At 42.2% G+C, this 16,392-nt stretch overlaps 2 protein-coding genes across 5 annotated transcripts in view; one reads left to right on the plus strand and one right to left on the minus strand.

The window, feature by feature from the left end:
• The window catches only part of LOC143342877 (uncharacterized), a 134,959-nt gene extending 128,753 nt beyond the window's left edge, over window positions 1-6,206 (minus strand). The window contains exons 1-2 of the mRNA XM_076767182.1: window positions 5,640-6,206; window positions 702-827 (exon numbers count right to left, since the gene is read on the minus strand). Of these exons, the coding sequence (XP_076623297.1) occupies window positions 702-826 (125 nt within the window). The 5' untranslated portion in view covers window position 827; window positions 5,640-6,206. The remainder of the gene's footprint in view (window positions 1-701; window positions 828-5,639) is intronic.
• A 3,094-nt stretch (window positions 6,207-9,300) lies between these two features.
• Taz (tafazzin, phospholipid-lysophospholipid transacylase) lies at window positions 9,301-16,385 on the plus strand. 4 transcript variants are annotated; one of them, XM_076767209.1, is made up of 6 exons: window positions 9,301-9,625; window positions 11,171-11,242; window positions 13,070-13,198; window positions 14,487-14,730; window positions 14,804-15,058; window positions 15,136-16,385. In XM_076767209.1, exons 1-6 carry the CDS (start codon window positions 9,511-9,513, stop codon window positions 15,173-15,175), a joined length of 855 nt encoding a protein of 284 aa, XP_076623324.1. In that variant the 5' UTR covers window positions 9,301-9,510; the 3' UTR covers window positions 15,176-16,385. The 4 variants fall into 4 exon arrangements, with proteins under 4 accessions (XP_076623324.1, XP_076623325.1, XP_076623326.1 ...); XM_076767211.1 differs by lacking the exon at window positions 9,301-9,625 and adding an exon at window positions 10,115-10,624; XM_076767210.1 differs by lacking the exon at window positions 11,171-11,242 and having other exon boundaries at window positions 9,311-9,625.
• The last annotated feature ends 7 nt before the right edge of the window (window positions 16,386-16,392 follow it).

The following is a 16,392-nucleotide window of genomic DNA, read 5'->3' on the forward strand; positions in this document are numbered from 1 at the left end:
TTATTTTTTTTCGCTGAAAAATTTCACATCTTCCCGAATTTTTTTCTAGAACGTGAGTAGGATTTCGAGGGTATGTGTAATGACCAAAAATGATTGTAATTGACCCCGGTAATTAAATATAATTTTTTTTAAACCATTTGAAATATTTTTTTCCCGTCGAAAAATTTCACATCTTCTCGAATTTTTTTCTAGAAAGTGGGTAGAATTTCGAGGGTATTTGTAATGACTAAAAGTGATTGTAATTGACCCCCGCAACTAAAAATAATTTTTCCAGAACGATTTGAAATTATTTTTTTTCGCTGAAAAATTTCACATCTTCTCGAATTTTTTTCTAGAAAGTGGGTAGGATTTCGAGGGTATGTGTAATGATCAAAAATGATTGTAATTGACCCCCGCAACTAAAAATAATTTTTCCAGAACGATTTGAAATTTTTTAATTCGATTCTTAATAACTTTTTAACGAAGCCTCAGTCAAGAAATTGATATTCTTGATTTTCGTCTTATTTTAAAATTTTTCCCAGGGGTGACGGAACACCCTGTATATTACATGTCGAAATGATCGAATTTAAAAAATCGTTCGTTAATATCCGCGAGACTTTACCGACTGTAGCGACCGGTAACGTCGAAAGGGCTAAAGCTTTGGGACGTTCCACGAGTAAAGTCATTGGATAAGAAAATAACAAATACGTGCGATTACTCACCTCCAAAAGTGGGGCACGTATCCAGCCGGGCATAAGTCTCGACACTGACCGCACGGTGCACCTTGAAGGACGACATTGCCGTGCGAGTAACTGTTAGATTGGCCGTCTTGACCGGGTGACAGCATTCTGCAACAAGCAACGATCGCGTGTTTTCATTGTCTGTTCACGGTTGTACGGGCGTCGTTCGGATTATGGCGTCGGGGCCACCGACGGCCGTGCCTGTTCCCCCAGACCTTTCTTTTTCCACCTTTTGTCGAAAGTAATTCTTGACGAGCACTTGTCGCTTCAGTTTTACCCGTCTTTATGCAAATTACGTCGCTCTCGCGATCTTTAATTTAAGGAGTGCACATACCCACCGAAAGATGTTTAATACCCGGCCATTACCATAAATTACAATAATTATCGTGAATCAACATTCCCGCGTGGTTCAAGACCGCCGATGCGTTATTAAATCAGACAAATGATTCCTTTAATACGGCCAACGTGAAATTAACATGTACGCGAGCCCGCGCGTTCTGCTATTTCGGTCGTCGGGTAAACCCGCCGTGAAAAACGTTTTTTTTTTTTTCGAGATTGCAGGTGGATTCATCAATCTTGGTCAAATTCAAGAATAGTCCCCTCAGTCATGCCCCTGTCGTGCTCGTTTTCGCGTCCGATACGCTTTTCAGCCTTGCCCCGATACACATTTAGTTAACCGTAACAAGGTGTGCCGCGAAAATAATTAATTAAAGGCGCCATCTAATAGGGAGGAACACGGCCGATTACGCCCTGCTCGAATTAATAATGGAGGCCGGTAATTAACGGGTAAACGATGTCTCGCGAGGCTCGGCGGTCGTCGATTAACCAACACCAGGTAATTACGCCTTCTAGAAATTTTATTAACACGAAAATCTTCGGTAAAACCACGAAGAACGAGAGAGAGGGCGACAGGGAGGAGGAGAGAGACGAAGTGAAGGGGGAAGCACGTTCGGCGAACAGTTTTGTCGTAACGTACGTCTTCTCGCTCGTATACTCGACGCTTTTAAGAACGTTCGTTCGTTTTGCTCGACTACTCGTTGCGGGCATTATAAATATGCACCTCCCTGCCGGAGACCCGATCAAAAAGTAATGGCGCAGCTGTGCCGGTAAGGGCGGAATAAAAAGCGCGGGAACGAGGTCGATAAGTTATCCCATCGTTTAGCAAAATCGTCGGTTTCGTTTTTATTTATTTGTTTGGGTTGCTTTTGTTTCGATGGGCCGCGCGGTCACGGCCGATAAAACGAAATTGAAAATTGCAGGCCGTCGGATTACGAAATTAACCGAAAACGAAATTTAAAATCGAAACTAAGGGGAAAGGGTAAAAAGAGAAAAAGGAAAGGAAAAACGAATATATTCGATCGCGACCGCGCACGGTAGACGCAACAAATAATTGGCGTCAGAAGAATAAACCAAATAAGCGAAAGAGAAATTTAACCGCAACGCCATTACAGAATCTCGACGCGCAATAAGACAACCCGAACGAACGGGGACTTTTATGAAAGACCGTGACAGGAACTACAAGGTCGCTCACGGTCTTGCGACTGTCACGTGCCACGGTCTGTAAAATCGCGAAGGACATAAAAACGATTAAGCCAAGCACGGTGCACGATACTCGACCAACAGGTACAGTCGCAGCTTCGTACCACGCCGCGATACGCAAAGCGTTAGACGCGCGATTAAACGCAACATTGTTCTCGGAATTTTGCGTTGTACGTTCCGGTGGACGATAAAACGAATTCAAATAAAAATACGTAGTCGCGGTAGGACCGTATCGACAAGCTATTCGATAGAATTTATACGATCGAATATACAGGCTGAATTGATGAGAACTATTATCTTGAATAAATACATTTTCAAGCCCAGTTTGCATCGAAGTTTGTCCGCTCGTGAAGCGTGCTAGATCGGACGAATTTCTTTACTATTATCGTTGCGTGAAATCTCGGGAGTCATTCTCGTTGCGGGACCCATGTCTGACACCTTATCGGTGGCACTCGTAAACACGCGTGTGCTTCCGAGCGATCTGAGAGTTTCTAATTACCGCGACATAGCGCCCTCGATAACCTCGTTACTTCGTTGACCGACATACCACCATGGATCGACATTCCCAGCACCCTGTACCACGCGATGAACCTTATCGCGTAACCCGGAATGCCGCGTAACACAGATTCCTTCTTGAGCGACGGTAGCTCACGCGATTAACATCCTCGAACGAGCAAAATACGCGATTTTCATAGCTATGACATGCCTGATTCTTGTAACAACGACATTACGATACTTTCTCGATAAAAAGACAGTTTTGGACGGTCCAAAAGATGGAAATAGGTTATGTAGGGAATAGGTTTCGAATCGATCTTGGTCGTTTCGATTCAAAATGGCTGCATCGACGTTTCTACCAGAATCGAACGTTCCTACCGTTTAACCTAAAAACCGTACATCGATACTTTGATTATGTATTTTAACACTAGATTTACGGACTGAGCCAATTTGACTCATTTAGAATTTTGTTGCTATATACAGGGTGTTCAGGAATACCAATTTCTTGATGGAGGCTTTGTTAAAAAGTTATTAACGTTTAAAGTTCCACCCATTCTGAATTTTTTTCTCGAAAATGCGCAGGATTTCGGGGGTATGTCTATTCACCGAAAATGATTGTAATTGACCCCTTCAACTAAAAATAATTTTTTTAGGACGATCTGAAACTTTTCAATTTCGTCGAAAAATTTCACACCTTCTCGAATTTTTTTCTCGAAAATGCGTAGGATTTCGGGGGTATGTCTATTCACCAAAAATGATTGTAATTGACCCCTGCAACTGAAAATAATTTTTTTAGAACGATTCAAAATGTTTCAATTTTGTTGAAATATTTGTCTATCTACTCGAATTTTTTTCTCGAAAATACGTAGGATTTCGGGGGTATGTCTATTCACCAAAAATGATTGTAATTGACCCCTTCAACTAAAAATAATTTTTTTAGGACGATCTGAAACTTTTCAATTTCGTCGAAAAATTTCACACCTCCTCGAATTTTTTTCTCGAAAATGCGTAGGATTTCGGGGGTATGTGTAATGACCAAATATAATTGCAATTGACCCCCGCAACCAAAAATAATTTTTCCAGAACGATTTGAAATTTTTTTTTTCGTCGAAAAATTCAGGCACTTACCTGATTTTTTTTCTAGAAAGTGGGTAGGATTTCGGGGTTATGTCTATTCACCAAAATTTATTGTAATTGACCTCTGCAATCAAAAATAATTTTTCCAGAACGATTTGAAATTTTTTTTTGAATTTTATTTTTTTAAAAAAGCTTCATTTTTATGGTTGAGTCAAATTTACTCATTTCAGACAAAATAGGTATACCTAACATCCGGCAATCTAGTTTTAAGAACGTATCATTGCCATGAAAAAGCCCATTAGTAACCCAAACGTCACGATAGGTTATGTTCGTTCGCCATTGTTCCTTGGTTTTTCGTCCGTGATCCCCGCCACACGCGAAATCTAATTTACGTCGTGCTCGTTTACCTCGTTCGTACGATTATGATCATGCTGCATATAATATTACATGCCATCGTCCCGAGAATGTTTCCGAGCAGCACGTGAACACAGCCAAACGAACACTGGCAATTTCCATCGGTGGCATCGAGAAACCAAATAAACGGCAATAATTAGCCTAAGTTGCCGTAATTGCTACCCACGAGCTGCCCAAACGGAACACGGAAAATAAGGAAAGTGGGCTACAGCCTGCACCGGTGTAGAAGAAGTGGCTGCAGGTTGCTGTAATTAGTATCTTTTTGCGTCGTTAGAGTTAAGCGTCGCTAGCGTGCAGCGGCCAACGATAGGGCGAACGCAAGGTATGTTAATGGACGCGATAGCAAGTGGCCACGGAGAATCCTCTCCCCTCGGTGGTTTATAATTCGTGAAACGACCAATTAACATTCTCCGAAAAGAGTAGGTGGTCCGTCGGGGTCCTAAACAGGATCGAGTTACAAACTTTCGCGTCCGTATAACCGGGCATAACAATATCTGTAATCTTAATTCAAATCTACGTGAAAACGTGCCCTCGCGTTTCGTGGGGATGCGTTGCGAGAACATCGGGGCCGAATTCGATGGACTCTCCACGCACGAAGGCAACGAAGAGGCAGATAAACGAGGATGTAAATCTTCGTTAATGATTGCCGGTTGAAAGTCGCGGAACGATCAAAGTAACCTTGCTGCTTCATAAACTTCATTTCTCGAGGATATCGGAGTTTAATTAGTATGGACATAAATTGCTAATACCGAATTACAATCGAAATTGATTATCGTCGATGTTTACGCGAAACATTGAAAAAAACACCATAACCGTAACGAAACTGCTGGGTCGGACAAAAAGTATTTTCGTTTCGTTCCATAAAATAGAACCGATACTCAGATATTTTCAATTGGTCGCGAGTAGAAAATACTCTCCTTTTCGTCGAAGGTAAAAATGTAAATTATTTAGAAGGTAGTATAGCGATTGACCTTCGACTGGTTGGTAAACAAGGGACATGTGTGTTACGAATTTTTCTATGCGTATGTATAAATAGCCCGTTCTAGGGTAGAAACGTCCGAGATTAGGAGAGTCGAAGTTTAACGCGTAGTGTACTCGACTAAATATTTCGCACGATCATCGTATTCAAAGGTAAGAAGCATAAAAGTAGCGAAACGCGTATGCACGAGGAACAGATGCAAGAAGACGGCCTCGACTGAACTGGAGTTCTTCCGCGATGAAAGACACGTACGCACGGAGAGTCAACCGCTGCTGCAACCGGTGTATATTGCCTTGTGCACGGCGAGATCTTCGATCAAGAGCATGCGCACGTTTCGTGCGCGAACGAACAGGCAACGCGACCGAGCGTGCACAACGTGCAACCACCGAGAATACGGGAACGCATACTACACGTACCTGTTGCTTTCTCTCTGCAGCCGGGATGCTGAAGCCTATGTCGGACGGGACAGGACGGGATCCACGAAGGTAACGAGATCACTGCGTATAAATCCTCTATCCAGGGTGTTATTTTCAAACAAAGGATGACGTTTCGCACGGCACACGTAGACGGGGACGCGAAAGGTGACCGATCTGCCCTTGTAAGCGTCGCTGCGCGAATCATTGGACACGGTACCCGGCCCCCCGCATCGTCGAACCCGAATCCCTTTTCGCGCAACACTCCGCCGCGCCGCCGCGTAATATCCCGCGTGTGAGCTCTCGAACTCGAACCGACACCACTTCACAGCCGCACCTGCACTTGCACTTGCACCGCACCGCGCGAATAACAGCGCTACGTCGTGGCACAGAATCGTGGGGCCCCGACAGATCACGGGGTACCGTCGCGCCGTCCTATATCGAGCCGAGAGAACCGACGACGGTGGCATCCTCGCGGCATCACCGTACACTGCACTCGAGTCAAGCCGAACGCTCGGCTCGCTCTCTTCCCTCTCGCTCTCGTCTCGGTCTCTTCTCCGCCCTGCCGACTCTTACCGTTTTTTTTCCCCCCCTTTGGACCGTTTTTATCCCCTTGTACCCTGTTTTTCTTCTATCCCGCCACACTCTCCGAGTCTCGTGTTTCACAACGAACGAACAGGCACCGCTTCTTCGGACGTATTCGGTAACCGTTCGCGGTTCAACGATCGGAAAGGTTACAGCGAGACGCGCGGATGGTCGGCGGAGGGAATAATATCGCGAGTTAGATCTGTCATAACGAGGCTGGGGACGCGACTACGGACGGGCAAGAAAATTTTCGTGGGTACGAGAGCTCGTAAATCGATAAAATCGATCGCATCGTTCGAGCTACGACCGGTCCGAGAATCTCCCCACCCCCCGTCGTTCGATCGCGGAGGCTGTGTCGCGAGTTACTCCTCGAAACGCGTCGCGAGAAAGACACTTCGCGGTCGATTCTCAAATGGTACGCGATCCGTCTCGGTACAGCGCTCGAAGGTATCCTCCGCACGGTTGCAAACTGGGTAGAAGGGTGTCCCGTACGTACGATGGCACGGCAACACGCAGTCGAGAGACTCGAATCGGACTGGCTGTTGAGATGAGGCCCTTTTCCCCCACCCCTCGGCTCCATCGACTGGTTGCTTCTCTCCTCGCGTCAGGCCCCCACTTCCCACATGCCACCGGACATTCTCCTCCCGTCCCTCCCCCGCGGTCTACGACTTTGCTCGCATCATTGTATCTTTTCCCTTCTTTTTCACCTCCTTCGTTTCTCCCGTGCTTCGCCCTTTCTTTCGCGCGCATGAACTTAGCCCGGAGAACTCCTAATCAGGGATGGGCAAAATGTATTTCAAAAGGTATTCGACCGACGGCTTCTGTATTAATTTGTATTCCGTTTGTAACCGAATGCTTCCAAGTATCTATTCACTCGATAGCTCCATAATAGTAACCGCTGAATATTTCATACATTTTAATCTGTGGGATAAGATTACATTTTTTAATTATCCAAATTTTGTCAGGCCACTTTGATTTAAAGGCACAGAAATTGGGGCATCCAACCGATGAACCTGATCGTCGTGCCAGGGTTCTTTCTCCAATGCGACCGTCCCTCCATGCGTTCTTTCTCTGGTGCTTCTGATAGGTGTTCGACTGACATTGCAAGTGCAGAGTCACCGCCGGGGGCACAACTTCGTAGACATCTGTGTCTTATTGTGCATCCGTTCGTCCCGTGAATGGTTATCTCCGATCTCCCGGGCATTTTACTATTACGTCGGCTACGAGCGTGCCATGATTATTATAATGTATCCCTCGCAATTTTCGAGTCGCGCTAACGAGACCGTGTTACCACCGTTTAAGATAATGCGCCCATCAATTTGTTCGCCACTGTCGGAAAGATAAAATAAGTATACCGATTGGACAGAGAAGCTCGAGCTTAGCGGTCCTCTTTGATCGTCATTTTATTAAATCTAAACGCGCCTTTCAATCGGCTCTTGTTAACTAATGATCCCTACTTTCCCTATGGGGAAGGAAAGTATCGTAATTACGAATAATTCTGGAAACAATAAACCACGTTTTAAAATACTCTTAACAAAATTTTGATATTTAACACTAGATTTACGGGCATTGATCGTACATACAGGGTGTTCAGCCACCCCTGGGAAAAATTTTAATGGGGGATTCTAGAAGCCAAAATAAGACGAAAATCAAGAATACCAATTTGTTGATGGAGGCTTTGTTAAATAGTTATTAACGTTTAAAGTTCCGCCCGTTCTGAATTTTTTTCTCGAAAATGCGCAGGATTTCGGGGGTATGTCTATTCACCAAAAATTATTGTAATTGACTCCTGCAATCGAAAATAATTTTTCCAAAACGATTTGAAATTTTTTTTTCCCGTCGAAAAATTTCACATCTTCTCGAATTTTTTTCTAGAAAGTGGATAGAATTTCGAGGGTATGTCTATTCACCAAAAATGATTCTAATTGACCCCCGCAACCGAAAATAATTTTTCTAGAACGATTTGAAATTTTTAAATTTAATTATTAATAACTTTTTAGCGAAGCCTTCATCAAGAAATTGGTATTCTTGATTTTCGTTTTATTTTGGCCTTTAGAATCCCCCACTAAATTTTTCCTAAGGGTGGCCGTACACCCTGTATATTTATTGATACCTTTCATGTTGACGATTACCTTAAAATTTTTCTTTTAATTAGAATATATATTCGTGCCATTGCATCAATCAAATTCAACATAAGTTGTTAAAAAATAATATTTACGCGTTCTGCAATTTTTAATATGGAATCTGATATCCGTTAAATTGACGGCTTCCGTAAATCTAGTGTTAAAAAAGAAAAATTAACTCAACACTTTGACGACCACCGTCACGTGTATAGATGTATTAATTAATACATTTGTGCAATTATTGTTTTATTCAAATAATTGCCTTATTAAGAATCGTTTCAGGGTTTACCATGACAATTAATGACATCTATCGAAAAACATGACAAACAGCTTGGCACTAATACGACATAGCCGACTACGAAACGGACAACAGATAAGAGAAAGTCCGTTGTGCGTTCTCACTAAATATTATTCGAATTATTAAACTCGCGTATGCAATCTTTTTATTTAATAGTAATTTACTGAGCCACGATTAAATAAAAACCAGAAATTTACAGTGTATCGCACTTCTGAAACAAGTACAACAAAAAAAAATAATCGTATAACAAACAAAAATTGCTTCGTTACGTACTTTTCGCCCTCCATACTTTTTTCCCCCACTTTTCTCAATTTCTGAATTTGTTTACTCGGCATGACGATGTTTCTTTCTCGCCTGCATAAACTTATTTAAATTCATACAAATTTAAAACAAGCGATAAATGCATTGGAAATGATTCTCACACACTCTACCCCCAAATCATATTAACTAATAAGTCACGTTGCAAGTCACGAGGTTAATAGAAGGCCTGGTCAATTACGCGGCACCGACTGACGATAGTTTTATAGTCGTACATCATACAGACATCATTTTTCTTTTTACTTTTGTTTATTGCTGGACGCAGTGTGCGTTTTCAGCCGAAGGAGGAGCAGCCGCTCGAAGCGCCTTTAATTTCAAATGAAACAATTCGATAGCTGCGGTCGCGTCGGGCGTTTCGGCCGCCTTCGGAGCTGCTCGGCCAACCACGTGATGGTTATCGAGAAATATGGCGTGAAGTTGGCACGAAGATGGTTGTCGCGAGTTACGAAAGAGTCGACGATTTCTCGCGGGGAAGTCGCTTCCCAATCGTCCGGAAAAAGTGCCGCACCGCTGTTTTCCCTCTTGGATCCGGCCCGCGAAAGACAGTGCGATGTTATACGACATCAAGTGGATCATACCGAAGCTTCGAAGTTCGACCAGGCTCTGGAACATCGCGAGCAGTATAACCTTCGCGGCAGTAGGGATTTTCTCTAAAATCATTATAGGTAAGCACCTACGCGAGCCGGTTTTTCAGTAAAAATCAGTACTGTTTGTTCCGCGATGTTGGCGCGCTCTTCTAACGACGGTCGCTTCGAAATGCATTCAGGAATCGTTCCACGAGGTTCGGAAATCTGATAATTTTGCAGCAGAACGCAACGACTCGCGTTACGACTGCACGTTCTGCAGATAATATCTATCATTGGTAGGTGAACGGAAAGGACAACGAAGGGTTCAATTGAACGCGACTATCGCAAAATTGATTATCGTTTCGTGAATGAACGTGTGATATCGTGACTAGGGGAAAAAAACATTGCTGATTTATATAATCGTAGAATACTACGGAAAACAATTCGATTTAATCGACAAGATAATCGTTCGACTGATATTTTTTCTATGACTTGTTTTATCGAACATAACCTATATACGATATAACAGTGTTCGTGCATTTTTTTATGTGAAACCTTTGTGTCGATCATTGTTCTGATAATACAATAGCAACAATGAATTGTAGTCGCTTCTCGACGCAGATATTTTTTAAATGTGAAAATTGGACAAGATATTGTTAAGTCATAGATCAAATATATTGTTACGCAAATTACACGATTAACATTAACATCTAATATCTGGAATCGTTAAGACTAATTACGTATCACGGGGGAAAAGGCATGATGAGTCGTAATTGAAAGTTGCACGTAATGTTTTATTGCAGAACTCGTCTTCGTATGTATCCAACGTATTCGTACATCACGTAGCGAATCGGTGTTGTTTTTTTTCACTGGATGAACACACTTGAGTCTAAAGTTTAAATACGTTTCATTGGAAATAATAAGTTAACGTAACTACTAATTACCGTATAATTGTCTTCGACATTTATGTCATCCAATTAGATACGTTTTCACTCGGTATACAATTTTTTAAATTTCGCGCGCACATTTTAAATATACATATCCGAACGAAAGCGAAAGAAGATTAACCAAACCATACACAGACACGCGAACGAATACGTAAGTAAAGATAATACGAAACGTATAATTATTTCCTCGACGCTTCGTTGAAATATTCAAAACTGGGACATTTCTATCGATTGTCCTTCGCCATAAAAAATAATGGAACCTATTTTCAACTCGAGATTACGAAATTCGACCATACACACGAGCGAAACTTAAGTTCGCTGTGAACAAACTAATCTATTTTTCTTAACAATTAACATTTAACGCGTTCAGTGTCGAACGAGCTTTTTCGCATCTTTTTAAAGTTAAAACGGTGTAACGACGAACACCGATGGCCGCCACGACACTCGACGCGTTAACTGTTCGAACTTGACGTGAAATTTAACATAAAATTAATATTCATCATTAACATTCCGATGCTTCCTAACTGCACGTGTCTCTCTAACCGCGGACTTATTAGTAAACGGCACGAGTCTGCCGCCATCGTTGACTCCCTGGTGTTCTCTAGTTACCGCTTATAACCCTGGAAACGGGCACCGACGTGTTTCGCTTTCGTACGGTTTAATTTATTTCTGCGATGTGTGGTATTTCTAATTTCAGGTAGAATTGTCTATGCGTTACCGCCCAACGAAGGGCACAGGAAATCAGTCATTGGTCCTCGCTGGCCTTTCAGTGAGTACCACTGATTTACGAGGACGGCTCGATGTTGACTTAGTGACGATACAATAAACTTCGGAAATTAAGCGCATTACTCAATTGGTTGAACGCGTAGACTCGACGTACGCGCACATCCCGACCCTCCCTCCACGCCACCCCTCCCTCCCCCCTTTTCCCCCACTCCTCTCTTCTTGGTCGTTTCGTCAATTTCTCGGCGATGCAATGGCAGCGAACGAGCGTCGATGCTCCGTCGCTTATTTTTTCGAATTCAATGTCACTGCCGCTCGAAACTCGGATAAGCTTTTTTTCATTTCTGTTCGCTTCGCCTAATAACAATTCGCTTTTACGTTCAGTGTGCACACGGTGATTCTCATGAAGCGATCCGTAGAATTGTCTGAAATTTTGGGAAAAACGATATTGGAAAATGGGGGAAGTTTTGGAGATTTTAAGGTCGACTTTCAAAGAGATTGGCCGCTCAAGGTCGTCGAGAGGCTGTCCCCGTCGCGCCATCAAACTGCACCGCCATCTCACGGCTCTTTCGTCAATCTCGCCGTTGCAAGAGCACACAGATTTGAAACCATTTTGAATTGTTCTGTATGCTCCTTGTACGCTTGATTTTTGCCTGGGTGATTTGAAAAGATTCTGAAAATAATTGTTTTAAACCGTTACATAAGAATACTGGTCGAAACTGTTGCATAGAACTTCCAGAAAAGACCATGTGTTGTTTCGCGAAATCTTTTTCCGCAGTATCGCCACAATAGAAATTGCACAAGGTATCAAGAGTAGTGACTCAACCTGCATACCGTAACTGATAACCGATAATTGAGCGGTTCGAAGGTCTGGACGTTCAGGCTGGAATTTGCATGTTGTAATACCCCTCTGACGACGAGCACTGAAGGCAAACGTCATGATTTTATCGCGAGAGGTCAATCAAGATAACGAGCACGCCAAAAAAACGGCTAGACTTGAAAATTTCCTAAATTAGAAATAGATATAAATTCAACCGAGCACTAGTACGAGGGAGGTATCGTGGTACACTTATCTCACAAAGCCACAGAAGTTCTTAACTTTACGAAATTACATATTTCGTCATCAATTTTCGTAACTCATTGGCAAGATAGTCTTTCGAGATAGTTACGTATGCGTGACCTTGAATAACCTTGGACGATAGGGCGTTGAACTTATCTCCACAGCAGCCACCGTCCCTATGGAACACAGAGCTGGATTAGAATTAAGATCAAACGAGAAAGAACGACCTTGGAATCTCCAACATCTACGAAACAAATCGTTCTCACAGTTGATAAGCACTTTTTGCATACTACTGTTCAACACATAAGAATCATCCTGGTGTATCGTGACCATCGACTTTCATAATAGCAATAGTTAGAATAAAGCTTTAGAATTGCATGTAAACACGTGTGTATGCGATATTGTATATGCTAATTGAAACACTAGTTCACCAGATACTCTGTATCAAATTTCTGCAAAATCGGTACGAGGCGTCGATATAAAGGTAACGCTTGAAATTTTCAACTTCGCTGGTTGAGAATACATGCTCAACAGCTGCAACTATCTTATCAAGGCAAACGAATCGTTATCGGCAGGCAAACCAAGGATTCGATGTCCTGCAACGAAGCTATTCGTTGTTCGAAAACGTATCCATATTGATCCCCCCCTCTCATGTTTGACTTTTTTCTAAATGTTGAAAATTTTAAACGTTGACTCTATGTCGACGCCCAACGCTGTAGATCGAACGCATTCCCGGCTCAAGTTCTGCTAAGTCCCTTCCCGAAGATGCGAATTAATTTACCGAAGCGTTTCTTTCCGTTCGTGCTGTTTAAGAATGGCTGAACAAAACAACGGTGTACAACAAGCACATCATGACGCGGGCGTTAAATTGCCGGCCGAAAAACGTCCCTCTCATCACAGTGTCGAATCATCACAGTTGCTTCGACGATCCGGGCATATGGGGTAAGTCGCGGCGATGATAATGCGAGTTGCTTAACAATTCCCATTATTCGTCGACCTTTCTTAACACTTTGACGGCCGCCATTGTTTCAGCCGCCGTGTCAGCATTAAAATTTTCAAATGGATGCCCTCTACGAAGATGTTAATGTTTCAATATTCGTAAAACGTTGAAATAAGGTTAGGGAGCCTCCGCGCGTTAAACGTGCGACCATGAAAGTGTTAACGCTCGTGTCCCATCGATCGTGAAATCTATCTATCGCTTGTTACCGTAAACATCGGACTGTGCAAAAGGATCGTTGAATGTCGCTATGTTATTTCAGGTTCTAAGAACGATACGAGTGCCCCTTGTAACACGAGAAGCCTCGCTATCTACTCATATTGCGGCTTTGGACGTATACACAAGGTGTCCTTAAAACGTTCGACCAAACTGGACAGAAGCAAACCTCGTCGAATACAATCGTAGAATAAATTTTAGAAAATTAACTCTAAAGTTCTTCGAATTTACGTTCATCACAATCGTTTCTTTACTATTCGATTAGAGGTGTATATAGAGGCCAAAATAAGACGAAAATCGCTTTACAAGATCGTCACGAGTGCTCAAAGCCACTGCACGGCTATCCCCGCCATATTGTTTACGTTTCGTGCCCTACTATATTTCGTTTTTTCGCGAACGTTCTTTATCTTCGAAACCCGAACGACGAGTTGGCGCAAAAGCAGAATTCTCTTTTGGCGTGATTTACAATCGAGGTTCAACTTTGAACAGCGAATCTATTTCGATCCTATTATAGTCTTCTAACACCCTTGAATCGCGTCGATTCATTGAATAGAACGAGTCACGAGCGCTTTCGTTATACGCGATTCTGAATTGCTAAAACTTCGTAGAAAGAATCGAACCCTGTCTCGATTGCATAAACATTGCATTCGTCGATCCAGGTAGACTTCCGCTTTGGTCAAACGTTGGCCAACCGAACGAACGATTTGTCAGCTTGCAATCGGCTGGTTAGGCAACGACAATGAAAATACACGGTGCGCATTCAAGGTCTCGATGCATCGTAACGTTCGAAACCGATTTCTTTCGGTTACGATTAACCCCTTGATGTACGATCTAATCGGAAATAATTTTTCAGACGTATAATATTGCTCGTAAAGCGTACTATTACAGCAAGGGGTTAAGCTCGACTCTCACGTTCCCCCTTCCTGAGACATATATAATCTTTTCTTTCTCAGAATGACGTCGATACGCGATCGAATGAAAAGAATTTAAGACAGAAAAATCTCTGAACTCATTTAGCGACACTGGACCTGAGGCACCTACTGAATCGACGTAAGATGAGATGGGCACTAGCCGCGCACGACATTTGTTTCACGAAGACCTGGCATTCCTACTTCTTCATGTTGGGCAAGTGCATTCCCGTGATCAGAGGTGCCGGCGTGCACCAGGAAGCTGTGAATTTCAGCATCGAGAAACTAGCCTCTGGGGAATGGGTTCACGTGTTTCCCGAGGGGAAAGTGAACATGCTAAAAGAGGAGTTGAGGTTTGACATTCCGTTACGCCGACGATCGTAACCGTCCTCTACCGATCGTTTCACGACGATTACTATTTCACAGGTTCAAGTGGGGCGTAGGAAGGTTAATAATGGAGTCACCTGTGCTGCCCCTGGTGATACCGATTTATCATCTTGGCATGGACGAAATACTACCGAACGAACCACCGTACAGATTGAGACTACGGAAAAAGGTCACCATTAATTACGGTGACCCTATAGATTTTAGCGAATTAGTGCATGAATTACGTACGTCGAAAGCTAGCGAGATGGAAGCAAGGAAAGCGATCACAGATCGTATTCAGAACGAGCTCCTAAAGTACGCTTCTTCCTTCCGTTTCAACCTTCCAACGATTTAAAATTATTTTCTTTTTCTTTTCTTGTTTTTCGTTTCAGATTGAAATTGGTCACCGAGGAACTTCATGGAAAGTTATGATGATCGATGGGGGGATCGTCCCATTGTTACCCCCTGCTAGCTTTAATTTGCCAAAAAAATAAAACTGCAATTTTTAATACGACGAATAGGTGGGTACTTGTGGTACTAGGTTTTTTTTTTAATCGGAGGCGATCACCCGAGGACGACAGTTTAGCAATACTTGTGTAATTGTGCAATGTAACACAGAACGCCGGACAACAGTGATTTAGACTCTCTAAAAGGAAAACGCCACGCTCGTATGACACTTGGTTTCGAATTTTAATTTGAATACGAGTCGCCCCGACTTAACTAAGAATGCCATATACGTTTTCACGGTGGACGCGAACCCGTGCGCAATAATGTATATACATACACACGTGTACATAGAACGAACCGTCGGAACATGTTAAATACAGACTCGCATAGATTGTTGATAGAAAGAATGTTAAGATAATCATAAATTACGAAAGCTCCTCAACGATAACGTTACATCCTCGTTGCTTCGTTGGCGATTGCCTTCGTGCGCCACCATTACAATATGTAGGAGCTTTGTAATTTTTGATCGCACAACTAGCGTAATACAATCTTGTAACGTTTGACTAATTTTGTATTTATTAAATTTATTTCGCATATACTTAAAAAAAAAAAAAAAGAAGAAACGAGAAAACCTTTTATATACTACAGAGCAATGTGATTTTGAATGGAAGTTTATGGTAAAATTCAACTAACACCCAACGTATTTACCAGTTTTGTTTTTTTAAATAAGAAATGTCACTATCGCGTTGAAAATGATCGAATCAAGTTACGGTAGTGTTCGACGACTACAGTCACACTTTAAACGGCGATGTTCACATACGCACATATATTTTTGATATACTGAGAATTTACAATATAATGTTAAAGATACTTTGAATGATAAAAATAGTGCAAAGATATGCATATTTTGTATTTATTAAATTCTCGTAGCGAGTAGTAAAATATCTCCTACATGAAAACTATCTTTTTTTGTGTCGAATTCGTATCGAATAAGATTATTATTGAAAATGCAATGTGATAACTTTTTTTTGTTTTTTCTACACGATTATTTCGTTTCAATAAATTATTTCTTGCGTTAGCGGATAGTTTTGAAGTAACGTTCAATATACATAGCGTTACGGCCGTTTACACAATAGCTAACATAATGTTCCTTATAAACAAAAGATAATAAAACTTGTTGACGTATTTACTGTTACGACGAA

The sequence above is a fragment of the Colletes latitarsis genome, chromosome 6 (assembly GCF_051014445.1).
Source record: "Colletes latitarsis isolate SP2378_abdomen chromosome 6, iyColLati1, whole genome shotgun sequence".
NCBI classification, from domain to species: Eukaryota; Metazoa; Arthropoda; class Insecta; order Hymenoptera; family Colletidae; genus Colletes; species Colletes latitarsis.

Bases quoted from the DNA above. Each gene is read 5' to 3' on its own strand.
- Taz (XM_076767209.1), top strand. From the start codon at position 9,511: ATGTTATACGACATCAAGTGGATCATACCGAAGCTTCGAAGTTCGACC. The intron at 13,199-14,486 runs GTAAGTCGCGGC...GAACTCATTTAG, and splicing joins CGACGATCCGGGCATATGGG to CGACACTGGACCTGAGGCAC. The intron at 15,059-15,135 runs GTACGCTTCTTC...TTTTCGTTTCAG, and splicing joins ATTCAGAACGAGCTCCTAAA to ATTGAAATTGGTCACCGAGG.